Below are 13,598 nucleotides of genomic sequence, written 5' to 3'. Positions count from 1 at the left end.
GATTTGGATATGTATAGGCCCTACCAAATTTACAGTCCATTTTAGTGAATTTCACGGTCATAGGATTTTAAAAATTGTGGATTTCATCTATTTAAATCTGAAATTTCACAATGTTGTAATTGTAGGGGTCCTGACCCAAACAAGGAGTTGGGGCTGGGAGTTGCAAGGTTATTGTAGGGGGAGTTGTGGTACTTCTACCCTTACTTCTGCGCTGCTGCTGGTGGTGGCGCTGCCTTCAGAGCTGGGCAGCTGGAGAACGGCGGCTGCTCGCCGGGAGCCCAGCTCTGAAGGCAGAGCTGCTGTCAACAGTAGTGCAGAAGTAAGGATGGCATGGTATGGTATTGCCATCCTTATTTCTGCACTTTTGCTGGTGGGGTGTGCTGCCTTCAGAGCTGGGCACCCGGCCAACAACTGCCACTCTCCGGCTGCCCAGCTTTGAAGGCAGTGCAGGAGTAAGGGTGGCAATTCTGTGACCTTCTCCCCTAAAATAATCTTGTGACCCCCCAACTCCCTTTTAAGTCAAGACCCCCAATTTGAGAAATGCTGGTCTACCCCATGAAATCTGTATAGTATAGGGTAAAAACACACAAGCCTAGATTTCACAGGGAGGAGACCAGATTTTACGGTCCGTGATAGGATTTTCATGGCCATGAATTTGGTAGGGCCCTATATATGTGTATATTTATTTGTTTTTCCTGAAGCTAATTAAGTATTTTAGGAGAAATTGTCAGAGAAAAATTGTCACACTACATATGAGGCCACCAAAAATTTTGTTGGGGGAACCCCAAGACTAAACTAAGCTCATTAAAGAGAATGAGGGATGAGTGGAAGTAGGGCAGAGAAGAGAGAAGGATGAAGAGAGATGGGGAGGATAAATGGATCAACACTTTCTCCTTCCCTTGCTTCATTTGTTTTGTTGTTCATACTAATTTTGGTATTCCACATCCTATTTGTTTCAAAGATTAATTTGCTGCTGTAGCCCTACTCAATCTCTGATGTAATTCAATTGATTGATAGCTTTGCACCCGGAATGATTTTTTCTATAAAACTTAGGGGTGGGCTACTATGCTATGTATTATTTTGTTGACTCCTGCAGACTTGAGCTATATGTTAATTCCATAGGAAAAAAATATTAAAATAAAATGAATGGCTGGAGTTTGTGGAGTCGTTACCCACCCATGTGAGCACTTATGCAGATAAAAGAATGGCATTTTCTTATAGCTTAACAGCAGTGTTAAATGTGCGGTCTAGGTTGGTGATCCAAGAAATTGCTTCAGGTGAGAGTCAGCTACCACCAGGATATGATCATGTGGGACATTGGTTGACAAGGTGTTCCATAGTTTGAAGTCCATTTCCACAAACAGGTGTGTCAGTTTTCATTTATGGAGCAAGTAGGCACATCTGTCATATGATGTATCGATGTTATTCATAATGGACCATATTTTCTGTGGGAGTGAAGAACCACTGGGTTCTTCATTTGGATCCTTGATGAGGTCTTCATTCAGGACATTGCTTCCACCTTGCTTGCCATTAATCTTCAGGGGAACACCCAAGTCTTCAAACCTTTAAACTGAAATCCAAAATGGTTTTCTGGATTTAAATTAGTCTTTTGTATTATTTAGGTCTTCATGTATTGGGAGATCCTTGTATTCTCAAATATGATGGGGACTCCCAAAGGATTCTCATGTCATGATGAATTTGGGGTGGGAGGATGTGCACCAATACGGGAAGCCATAGTTGTAACACTGATTTTTACTATGCCTGTAATGATACACAAAATGGTGTTGAGAGTTGCCAAGTGATGTGTGGAAACTGTGTGTTCAGATGGGTGAACAGCATTCTGTGGCAGAGTAATGAAGAGGTCTCTAAAGTTTGTGGCCAATGAAGAGGTCCGTGAAGACTTTGCATCAGCTCCCACAGGTTGTTCCTGCCAGTTTCTGCATGTATTTTTATTTTGTCGTGGATATTTTTCAGGGCCCAGTGATATGTGAGGGTTTGATCTAATGTCACACAAAGATCTTTCGCGGTGGGATCATTTCTTATCTGCTGGACACAGAAGTCCACATGCAGTTCTGCTGTAGACTTTCAGTTGTTTAGATGAAATGCTAATGCAGTCTGAATGGGGTTTGGTTTTGTAGCCAATATAAGGAATATTCTTCTTTAGTTTTAAGGTCAAGGGTTAGAATTTGTTCTGTGGTAGGTAGGTGCCTGTGTAGTCTGAGCAATGTCATCAGGATAGACAAAATTATTTGGTGGTGTATGATGAAGATTGCTGGTATATATATTAAACAGGATTAGTGTTAGGGCTGATCTCTTTGGCAGGCCATCATTGAGCCTGCTGACCTGGTCACCAGGGAATCTACGACAGGTCAGAACTTCTCAGAAGAGTTTTATCATTGCATCGCATGGGATAATTTTGCTGGCTTTCAGGAGGCCATCCTTCCATATGGTGCTGTAGGCGGCAGATAAGTCTAAGAGTTTTCATTGGACTCCCACTTGTGTGTAGTGTTAAGGCTAATACTTGGTTGGTGCAGCTGCACCTGGTCGGAAACCTGCTTGTTCATTTGGTAACATTGTTTCTACAAGCAGCAGGATACTAGCTAATAATATTCTCTCTGTAAGCTTGTACAGGATGTGAAGGAGTGATCTGAGCCAGTATGAGCTTTCTGGGTTTGGGGATGAGAGTTACCATAGCTTGATGCCATAACCTCGTGGTTTATCCTGAGGATCATGTATTTTATTAATGTTGTCACCATTCATGTACTGTAAACAGCAGCACACCCTTCCAAAGGTGCGGTGCAGTGGATGAAATAGTTAAGTTCACAGCTAAATTATTTTAGTAGTTAAGTGTTCAACCCATGCCTGCAAATGTCACTGTTATCCTATCCTGTAATTGCATCAGTGGAAATTATTATCGACATAAGTTGGCGTAAGTCAGAATAGAATTTGGCCCTTAATCTGTAGTACTGTGTATCATAAGTCTACTTTAGGTGAACTTGCCATATAAATGATGGTGCATGGTTTGTTTACCATACAGAGTACACAGTACTATGAGATGCTATATACCTACAGGTGTAGGAAAAAACCCTGTATTGTCTGAAAAAAGTGATCATGTGATAAAGGACTGTATTGTAATACAAATGCACATGGGGCAAACTCACTTCAAATTTAATTCATTTTATTCATTCATTTAATTCACACAGCTTCTAAGGTGTATCGAGGTACAGCTCCCTTGTGTGCATCAGGAAGCCCTTTCTCAGTCCTCTCTCACCTTGCTAGATACTGAGGTGATAGTTTAACTTTATTTTTTTTTACCATATTTATTTTTAAGGAGTTTTATGGCTCCTCTGCACTCTTAACTTATATGTGTAGATGTCCTCGGATGGCTTTCCCCACCAAAACACCTATGGCACTCCAGAAATATGCAGGAGGGAGAGACCCTTTCCTACACCCCTGAGCAGCTCTGCACCAGAGGCCTTGCCATAGCTTCTGGGCACATTACAAACATGCACAGGAGTCTTCTCTCAACTATAACAACTCTCAGGGTCCATGCTGGCAGAGCCCTGGCTTTAACCCCTTCTTACAAGGTCAGCAATAGTTGAACTGTTCAGACACTTTTTAAAAGAATAACATTTTTCCTTCCTCTCTCATGGAACTTAAAAATGTCTCAACCATTTTTACACATTTTCATAAACAAAGAAAATGACATCAGATTTGCCTTGGGAGTAGAGGTAGAGAGGGTCTTATCTTTTTTTCTCCTCCCCCTTACCCCTCATTAGCATCCCTCCTCCCTAGCCACTTTCCAATAAGTCAGAAAGAACCATATTTCTGATTTCATACTATTCTGTATTTGGAAAGCAATCATTTTAAGCTTAGAAAGCTGGGAAAATCTTTTATTTCATTTATCCATTAGTTACTAATGATTCACAAGTGTGAGGAATGATTCACAGGTATACCGCTGGGGTATTGTTTTAAAGAGGAGATGGACTAAAATGAAAATAGCTGGTACTCCTTGATACTCTTGGTTTGTAAATTATATCTACAGCCATATCTACTGGTTGAGGCTGCCATGTTTTGCCATCACTTCTAGAAAAAATCCTCCTCTTGGAGTCATACTTCAGGTAGGTCAAGTATTTAGGGGCACACTGTCTCTCAGAAGTGCCAGAAGTGTTCTGTATTTTAAAAACATCACATTTTGACTCCATTTCAAATTTGTTCTTCCACTCTGGCTGTAAAGCTGGTAGAAAATTAAGTAATGTTTTTGTTGGACTTGGAATGGCAGCTTTTGGGGCCATTTCAAATGCAGATTACCATTTTAGTTTGCACATGCTTGCCTCAAAATAAATTCATTTGTAAGAAAACATAAAATGTTTTAATTACAGAAAAATATTCTGACATTAGATGCATCAACTACAATGTGCTATTTGCATATACTAGACACGTTGCTTCCTTAAACACATCAAAGCATCAGAGCAATTAAATTATTTACCCTAAGACAGAATATTCCATTAATACCTGGGATTGGTGTTTATTACACCAGCTGCAGTTTAGGATAACTGTGTAGTTTACAGGCACACTATGCTTCTGTTAAAGAGAATGGAAAATAAATATATTAAGGGTTTTTTATTCCTGTGTGAATAATCCTACCAGACTGATTTCTATCTTTTTCAATTTCCAGTAAGGCTTCTATGAGGTTCAATAAATGTTTCAGTGAGAGATCTTACATAGTATAAAAGAAAAGTACAATTATTTGGACCTTCAACTGGCACACAGTAACCCTTTTGCTTAAAAGGAAATGCAATTAAATGCGTGGGCAGAGTAAATACTTTTCTGTGTTTACCAAACAAATCTGTGTTTGTGTTTTGGTTTAGCAGTTATTTTTGGAAATAGAAGAACACAAACATTCCTGCAAATGAATAATATAACTACACATATGCTATTGTACAATAGAATCTAATGCGGTGTACAATGACACAAACCTGGCACTCATTAAAAATGTATAAATGAACTAAGAACAAGCCAGCTTTTGGGAGTGGCGGGGCTAATTTTAACCAGTTAGAACATTGTGTATTTGAAAGTTTAACTTAACTTTATTGGACTTGGGTAGGAAAAAGAGGAGAAAAAAATTCTAGTTAAAAGAGTGAAAATGGAGTTAAGGGCACTAGGGTGAGTGCTTTAGAGAACTGATAGACCAGGCAAAATGAAAAACAACTCTGGAGAGATTGAAAAAGGGGTGTAGAGAGGAGTAAAATACTAATGGAAAAATCAAAGGTATAGCCCTGCCCTTCACTCTTCACTGTCCGCTTTGGGAAGTGTGGAAGTTTTGCCTAATACTGGACCTTTGGATTATGACTGGCCTTTGCATAGGGCCCTATGGACTGGGGAAAGAAGCTGTACACTCTCTTCTCTTTTCCACTGCCCACTATCTAGCCAGTGTTCATCATCTGAGTTACTGTAACGTAACCTCTTTCATACTTGTTAAATCACTGCAATCTGAATGCCATTCCCATTCACTGCTGACTTGGAGTGTCTAACAATTATTCTTTTAGCTTTCATGCTTGCATTAAATATCAGTGCTTCATGTGTCAATGATTTCTGGAATCCTCTGTCTTTATATCTGTGAACCCACAGCTCTATAAAAGACAGAGCTTCACATTTTTAACAAAGCACATTGTGTGACAGCTGGGCTACTCCAACAGTCCTTCCTATGTAGAAAATGATGATCATCAAAATACACATTTGAATGCGCAACTGAGACAAGGAAGTCCTCCTTTTCCACTTGGCTAGAATAACTCTTATCTCATTCTTTGATCTGAAGAGCAGTCTTTCAACATTTTTACATGATTTTACATTTTTACATGACTTCTGCTCTTCATTTTGATGCAAAAATTCAAAAAAGCCCTTTTTATTTCAGTGACGTGTTGTGTTGCTTTGCCACCTTGCTTTCCAGAAATGAAGAGATCGCCAAAGAAAATCACAAAATAAGGATAACTTTTTATTTATTTTTATTTTTAAGGCCTGGTCAAAAAATAGAAGACACAGCAGAGACCAATGCTGAAATTCTTGCTCGCCTCACATCTGCGGTAAGATTATCACATCAAAGTTTGTATTGATCCCATTTGAAATATTGTCAAGTTGTGGATCCTTTCAAATGAAAACAGTGTCCGAGTGAGACAAGTGGCCATAATGGAAATTACAAATTTGTATCTGGAAGGAAGTCATGAGCAGGAGGAGGTGGTATTGGTGTGTTAGCTTCACTGTTCAGAGCAATTGTTTTCTCACTTACACTAAGGGCATATGTTCACTATGGAGCCAAATTGGCTCTACTCCAATCAATGCAGCGGCATCGATTTTGCGGGTCTGGTGAAGGTGGGCTAAATCAATGGGAGAGCACTCTCCTGTCAATTTCTGGACTCCACCTCCTTGCAACGAGTAAGGTAAGTTGGCGGGAAAGTCTCTGTTGACACAGTGTGTTGTAGACACCATGGTAAGTGGATCTAGCTACGTCAACTTCAATTACATTATTCATGCAACTGAAGTAGCGTAACTTAAGCCTTGTCTACATTGCTGTGGTAAATTGATCTAAGTGTAAAAGAGAAGGATTTGGCCAGATCATAGAATATCAGGGTTGGAAGGGACCTCAGAAGGTCATCTAGTCCAACCCCCTGCTCAGAGCAGGACCAATCCCCAGACAGATTTTTGCCCCAGATCCCTAAATGGCCCCCTCAAGGATTGAGCTCGTAACCCTGGATTTAGTAGGCCAATGCTCAAACCACTGAGCTATCCCACCCCACTATGTTTCCCTTACTGTGAGACTGGATGTACCCCAGGGTTGACCTCAAAGTTTCATCAGAGTAAGATTACAGCTTGCCCTGTCTATTCTAGTATTTTGTGTCATAGCTGTCCTGTAAAACACATTATTTTTTTTCGTGGTGCAGCCAGGAACTTGGAAGGTTAGATTGAACTAAATACCTCAAATTAACATCACACCTTTAAATCATAATGTTAGAAAGCTTGGGGCATGGACTCAGTGCCATATATAGCCGGCAGCATGAGAGAAAGCGCATTAACCCACATTCCCCTGCCTGCATCTTAGTTTCTCCAGTCACCTGCTACAACCCCTGTTCCTCGTTCAGTCTCTTCATGCACGACCCCAGACTCCCTGGCACAACTCCTCAATGTTCCTCTGCTCCTCTTCAAGCTGTCTCCTGCTTCTTATGTTCCCTGGTCTCCTCATAGTTTCTTGTCCAGCCCACTAGCCACAGAGTCCAAGACATGACCACTTCCCTGAGGCAACATGACTCGAGTATTACTGAAAACAGTGGAAGGTAGCAGTCTTCCACATGCAAAGCCTGCATATATAGTGACCATCTTGGCTGAGGGAATATTGGCTTCAGCCATGCTGAAAGAAATGGAAGATGGAGGCCATTTTGAAAAAGGAAAATTTCATGAGTTTTGACGTCAGGATTCTGAGGTGGTGTGAGACTTTTAAAAAAGCAACAACAAAAAACTCCTATAACTCTCTCAAGGTTCACGATTAGAGCCAGAATACGGCACCTTAGGCTCATGCCCAGGCTCCTAGGTGCTGGAGCCATGTAATTACAGCAGACTCTCAGTCTTCACTGTAAAGAGAGAGAGGTTTCTAGCTCTCATGGCTGTGAAGGAAAAACTTGAAAAAGTGAACCAAATATAGGCCATTCAGCGATGTCAGTCTCAGTATGTGGAGAGCTGGAAATGACAGCTAGGAAAGAACTGCCTCACACATTTCAACAGGGTGTTAACTCCAAGACCCGCTGGTGGGGTCCCACCAACACCACCCCAGCAGAAGACTGTATATATGGCAGGAGGAGAAAATGCAACAGGACTGGTCCAGCCATGCAGGTACCTTCCAACAGCTTAGACAAGGATTGAGGCCCTCCCGCACTAGCACCCCTGTACTCTAGGGAGGGGATAGCTGACCCCTTTTACTGACCCTGCTGCTTCCAAGGGTATGGACCTCTACTGACACTCCTGGATGTTGCCACTCTGGGAAGTGGGAAGTTCGATGGCTATGCTACACCAAGTGGGGAAGTTCAGGGGTGGAGCTATAGGAGGCACACTATGACATGGGGCCCACGGCCTCAGATTGCCTGAATCCAGCCCTACTTTGCAATACAATTGCACAAGTTGGTAACATCACATTCACATCCTTCCTTCCCCTTATCGCCTAGTGTTTGCTAGTATAATTCATTATGTTTTACATAAACAGACTGCAAATACTACAGGGCAAGAACAGCAGTCTATTTGTCCATTTAGCACCTTTACACTTATGGGGATGAATACACCAGTAATAATAATCTATACGTGCTATAGAGATGAAATTTTCAAAAGTACCTATGTGATTTTGGAATAAAGGTAGCACTGATTTTCATTTGGACTTGTGGTCTTAAACAATTTCAGACGCTTTTGAAAATCCTACCCTTAAAGTCAGCAGAAAGCTCAAGTTGCCACAAAACTGTGGGACATTGCAATACTACCATTCTTGCTGACTCTCATGAACTCTTTATTTTAACTTTTAGTTAAGCAAAATCAATTTTTAGTTACCCAAAATCAGCCTCGGCCCTCACAGTACATTTAAAAACAAACAAACAAAAAACCACAAGCACACACAAACTGATCCAATACAGACAGAGGAAACCAACAGGTTTGTTACTGGGCAGATCAAACTGGGGATAAGGATTTGTCATAGTTCACATTTCCATTAGGAATGAGCGACAGATAATTATTTCATGTCATGCTGAGATTACATACAAAATTGCTTCTTTGGTGGTATCTTACAGGTTGTTTTGAGCCTGGATGGCTGTTAATGTCACTGACAGTAATGAGGTGTCTGTCCTGGAGGTTTACTAGGTCTAAGAGAAGTTTTGTTTCTGCTACTGCTGTAATTGACGGCTTTTATTTCTTGTTTCTTGCCTAGAACATGGTGGTTTGTGTGCTGTTTTCATTTTGGGTTCCTGGTCTGTTTTATTAGTGTTGCCTCTTCCCCTCCCTGGTCTAACACCCAAATTCCTTGCCTGCTAGTGCGCCTGGTTGGTTTGAACCTGCCATGGAACTTTTCCGTATGTTTGGGTTGCACTGCAGAACACACTCTTCTATGATTTTTCCTCTGTCTGTGATATTCGGTATTTTCTTTCATGTAGAAAGAGTATGTATTGTGACAGACCCAGACCAGTGGGGTACAGGAGTCTGGTAGAGGGCAAATATACTGGTCACTGGATGAGTAGTTTTCTGTTCCTTGAGTGACCAGAGCAGGGGCTGCACTAGAGTAATCAGGAATCTGCTAGAACCAATTAAGAGAGGCAGGATAATTAAGACACCTGGAGCCAATTAAGAAACTGCTAGAATCAATTAGGACAGGCTAGCTAATCAGGGCACCTGAGTTTAAAAAGGACCTCACTTCAGTTTGTGGCGTGCATGTGAGCAGCAAGAGACTAATCGCCGGCTGATGGACCAGAAGTTTAATTTATACTTTAAAAATCCAAAGTAAATCCAATTTGTGCTCTCTAAGAACATAAGAACAGCCATACTGGGTCAGACCAAAGTCCATCTAGCCCAGTATCCTGTCTACCGACAGTGGCCAATGCCAGGTGCCCCAGAGAGAGTGAACCGAACAGGCAATGATCAAGTGATCTCTCTCCTGCCATCTATCTCCATCCTCTGACAAACAGAGGCTAGGGACACCATTCCTTACCTTATCTCTGATTTGTGCTGTTTGGTGACCTCTCAAGGGATGAGGAAACAGTGCTTCACAGACAGGGGCGGCTCTACCTTTTTGGCCGCCCCAAGCAGTCATGCGCGGGGGGCGCCCCGGAGCCGTGGGAGCAGCGGACCTCCCGCGGGCATGACTGCAGAGGGACCGCTGGTCCCATGTGGCTCGGCTGGACCTCCCGCGGCTGCGGACGGTTCGCGGGTCCGGCGGCTCCGCTTGAGCTGCCGCAGTCATGGTCCAGCCGAGGAGGTCCAGCCGAGCCACGGGACGAGCGCCCCCTCCGCAGTCATGCCTGTGGCAGGTCCAGTCGTCCCGGGGCTCCGGTGGGCCTCCCACAGGCATGACTGCGGCAGGTCCGCCGGCCCAGCCTGGTGGTTCCCCCCCCCCCCCCGGCTGCAGGGGACGGGCCGCTCCTCGGCTCGCAGCGGCAGGATGAGCTGGGGCCCCAGCCTTTTGCCGCCCCCTAGATTTTGCCGCCCTAGGCACCAGCTTGTTTTGCTGGTGCCTAGAGCCACCCCTGTTCACAGATACACTGTATAAACATCCTAATGCTCTGCTCCATCACAAAACCTCTAAGAGCAGGTGGTGTAAGATCTTTGCAATGTAAACACACATCAAGCTTCCCACAGTACTCTGGTTTGAACAGTCAATGAAAGGACACAGTAGAGAATGCTTCTTTTTGGGAACAGCATGGGACATGTAGGCAGTGTTAGATGCCTTGGAATGTTTCTCAAAACTCAAAGATAATTAGCATATTATGCTTAAATTCATGACTAAATTGGTTACACAATGTAAATGTATCCATTCAAACCCTTTAACTGCCTGCATGTCAGTAGCTTTATATAGACTTCGGCTTGGCCACATTGGCGTGGCATATTTAACTGATAATATGAGCCAATGATTTGATAGGCTAGGTTCAATTGTTTTGACAGTCTGCTTCATCCATCATGGAACAGAGCAATACCATGTTGGGGGATGGGGGGGGTGGGAGGAGAGAAGAGTGAGACTAGCTCTCTGAGGCCTGGTCTACACGAGAAAATTAGGTCAGTTTAACCACGTCAGTCAGGGATGTGAAAAAGCCACACCATTAAGTGGTGTAGTTAAACCGACTTATGTCGGCAGCACTAGCTCAACAGACACATTCTTCTGGTGGCCTAGCTACCACTTTTCGGGGGGGTGGATTTACCTACCGAGCCGTAGACAATTAAATATCAGAGGGGTAGCCGTGTTAGTCTGGATCTGTAAAAGCAGCAAAGAATCCTGTGGCACCTTATAGACTAACAGACATTTTGCAGCATGAGCTTTCGTGGGTGAATACCCACTTCTTCGGATGCAAGTAGTGGAAATTTCCAGGGGCAGGTTTATATATGCAAGCAAGAAGCAAGCTAGAGATAACGAGGTTAGTTCAATCAGGGAGGATGAGGCCCTGGTTCTAGCAGTTGAGTGAAAACCAAGGGAGGAGAAACTGGTTCTGTAGTTGGCAAGCCATTCACAGTCTTTGTTTAATCCTGAGCTGATGGTGTCAAATTTGCAGATGAACTGGAGCTCAGCAGTTTCTCTTTGAAGTCTGGTCCTGAAGTTTTTTTGCTGCAGGATGGCCACCTTAAGATCTGCTATTGTGTGGCCAGGGAGGTTGAAGTGTTCTACAGGTTTTTGTATATTGCCATTCCTAATATCTGATTTGTGTCCATTTATCCTTAGAGACTGTCCAGTTTGGCCGATGTACATAGCAGAGGGGCATTGCTGGCATATGATGGCATATATTACATTGGTGGACGTGCAGGTGAATGAACCGGTGATGGTGTGGCTGATCTGGTTAGGTCCTGTGATGGTGTCGCTGGTGTAGATATGTGGGCAGAGTTGGCATCGAGGTTTGTTGCATGGATTGGTTCCTGAGCTAGAGTTACTATGGTGCGGTGTGCAGTTACAGGTGAGAATATGCTTCAGGTTGGCAGGTTGTCTGTGGGCGAGGACTGGCCTGCCACCCAAGGCCTGTGAAAGTGTGGGATCATTGTCCAGGATGGGTTGTAGATCCCTGATGATGTGCTGGAGGGGTTTTAGCTGGGGACTGTATGTGATGGCTAGTGGAGTCCTGTTGGTTTCTTTCTTGGGTTTGTCTTGCAGTAGGAGGCTTCTGGGTACATGTCTGGCTCTGTTGATCTGTTTCCTTATTTCCTCGTGCGGGTACTGTAGTTTTGAGAGTGCTTGGTGGAGTTTTTGTAGGTGTTTGGTCTCTGTCTGTGGGGTTAGAGCAGATGCGGTTGTACCTCAGTGCTTGGCTGTAGACAATGGATCTTGTGGTGTGCCCAGGATGGAAGCTGGAGGCATGAAGGTAGGCATAGCGGTTGGTAGGTTTTCGGTATAGGGTGGTGGTAATGTGACCATCAGTTATTTGCACCGTAGTGTCTAGGAAGTGGACCTCCTGTGTAGATTGGTCCAGGCTGAGGTTGATGGTGGGGTGAAAGCTGTTGAAATCGTGGTGGAATTTTTCCAGAGTCTCCTTCCCATGGGTCCAGATGATGAAGATGTCATCAATGTAGCGTAGGTAGAGAAGGGGCATGAGTGGACGGGAGCTGAGGAAGCGTTGTTCCAGGTCAGCCATAAAAATATTGGCATATTGTGGGGCCATGCGGGTGCCCATAGCGGTGCCACTGATCTGGAGATATATATTGTCATCAAATTTGAAATAGTTGTGTGTGAGGATAAAGGCACAGAGCTCAGCAACCAGTTGTGCTGTGGCATCATCAGGGATACTGTTCCTGACAGCTTTTATTCCATCAGCGTGTGGGATGTTTGTGTAGAGAGCCTCTACATCCATGGTGGCCAGGATGGTGTTTTCTGGAAGGTCACCAATGCATTGTAGTTTCCTCTGGAAATCAGTGGTGTCACGAAGATAGCTGGGAGTGCTGGTGGCATAGGGTCTGAGTAGAGTCCACATATCCAGACAGTCCTTCAGTGAGAGTTCCAATGCCCGAGATGATGGGGCATCCAGGATTTCCAGGTTTGTGGATTTTGGGCAGTAGATAGAATAGCCCTGGTCAGGGCTCTAAGGGTATGTTGATTTGTTCCGGTGTTAGTGTAGGGAGTGTCCTGAGTAGATGGTGCAGTTTCTTAGTGTATTCCTCAGTGGGATCTGAGGGAAGTGGCCTGTAGAATTTGGTGTTGGAGAGTTGTCTGGCGGCCTCCTTTTGGTAGTCAGACCTGTTCATGATGACAACAGCACCTCCTTTATCAGCCTCTTTGATTATAATGTCAGGATGGTTTCTGACAATTAAATGTCTACACTGAAGCACAGATGTGCTGCTTTAGCGTTTTAAGTGTAGACAAGCCTTTTTAGTTTCATGACTTTTACAAAGGTCTCTGCTCTGAGGTTTGGTTTTTTGTTTTTTTTAAGTAACAATTCTGCTGGAAACAATCATTTGCAGTTGTTTCCTGCAGTCCCACCAATCTTGGCATTCTTAACCATAGCTATCTCTATTATCTCCTACAGTCCCCTTAACCATTGTTTAAAACAAATGTGCATTTCCCTGACTAATCAGTTCCAGACTGTCTGAGTCATCAAGAGAAGGCAAACTGTACTGTAAGTCTGAGAAAGCAAAAACTTCCAAAAGAAACAATACCTGGTAATGAAAATCAGTAGGGAGCAAGGAGGGAACAAGCCAAGAAAGGAAGCTAAACTGCAGTTAAGAAAAACATTCTATGATAGCAAAGATTTTATAAAAATTTTGCCATTAGTGAGCTTTAGTTTATAGGCCCATGATGTGTCTGAACTATTTACCTGCTGGTAACTATTGGGTTTTATTCGGTCTGTGGCATAGCTGAGAGTCTTTATTTGCATTTCCAATAGCGT

General features: G+C 43.3%; 1 protein-coding gene across 7 annotated transcripts in view; it reads left to right on the top strand.

Annotated features, from left to right (window-relative positions):
- The window catches only part of RAPGEF5 (Rap guanine nucleotide exchange factor 5), a 229,774-nt gene that overhangs the window by 55,856 nt on the left and 160,320 nt on the right, over window positions 1–13,598 (top strand). For all 7 annotated transcript variants that reach the window (XR_005594557.1, XR_005594556.1, XR_005594555.1 and 4 more), the window contains exon 6: window positions 6,017–6,083. Coding sequence is in view for 3 of the 7 variants with exons in the window: in XM_039526096.1 (XP_039382030.1) it covers window positions 6,017–6,083 (67 nt within the window). In the remaining 4 variants the exon portion in view is untranslated. The remainder of the gene's footprint in view (window positions 1–6,016; window positions 6,084–13,598) is intronic.

Source organism: Mauremys reevesii, linkage group 2, assembly GCF_016161935.1.
Source record: "Mauremys reevesii isolate NIE-2019 linkage group 2, ASM1616193v1, whole genome shotgun sequence".
Taxonomy (NCBI): domain Eukaryota; kingdom Metazoa; phylum Chordata; order Testudines; family Geoemydidae; genus Mauremys; species Mauremys reevesii.
The sequence above is the reverse complement of the archived record's forward strand: the minus strand, read 5'-3'. Positions and strand labels throughout refer to the sequence as shown.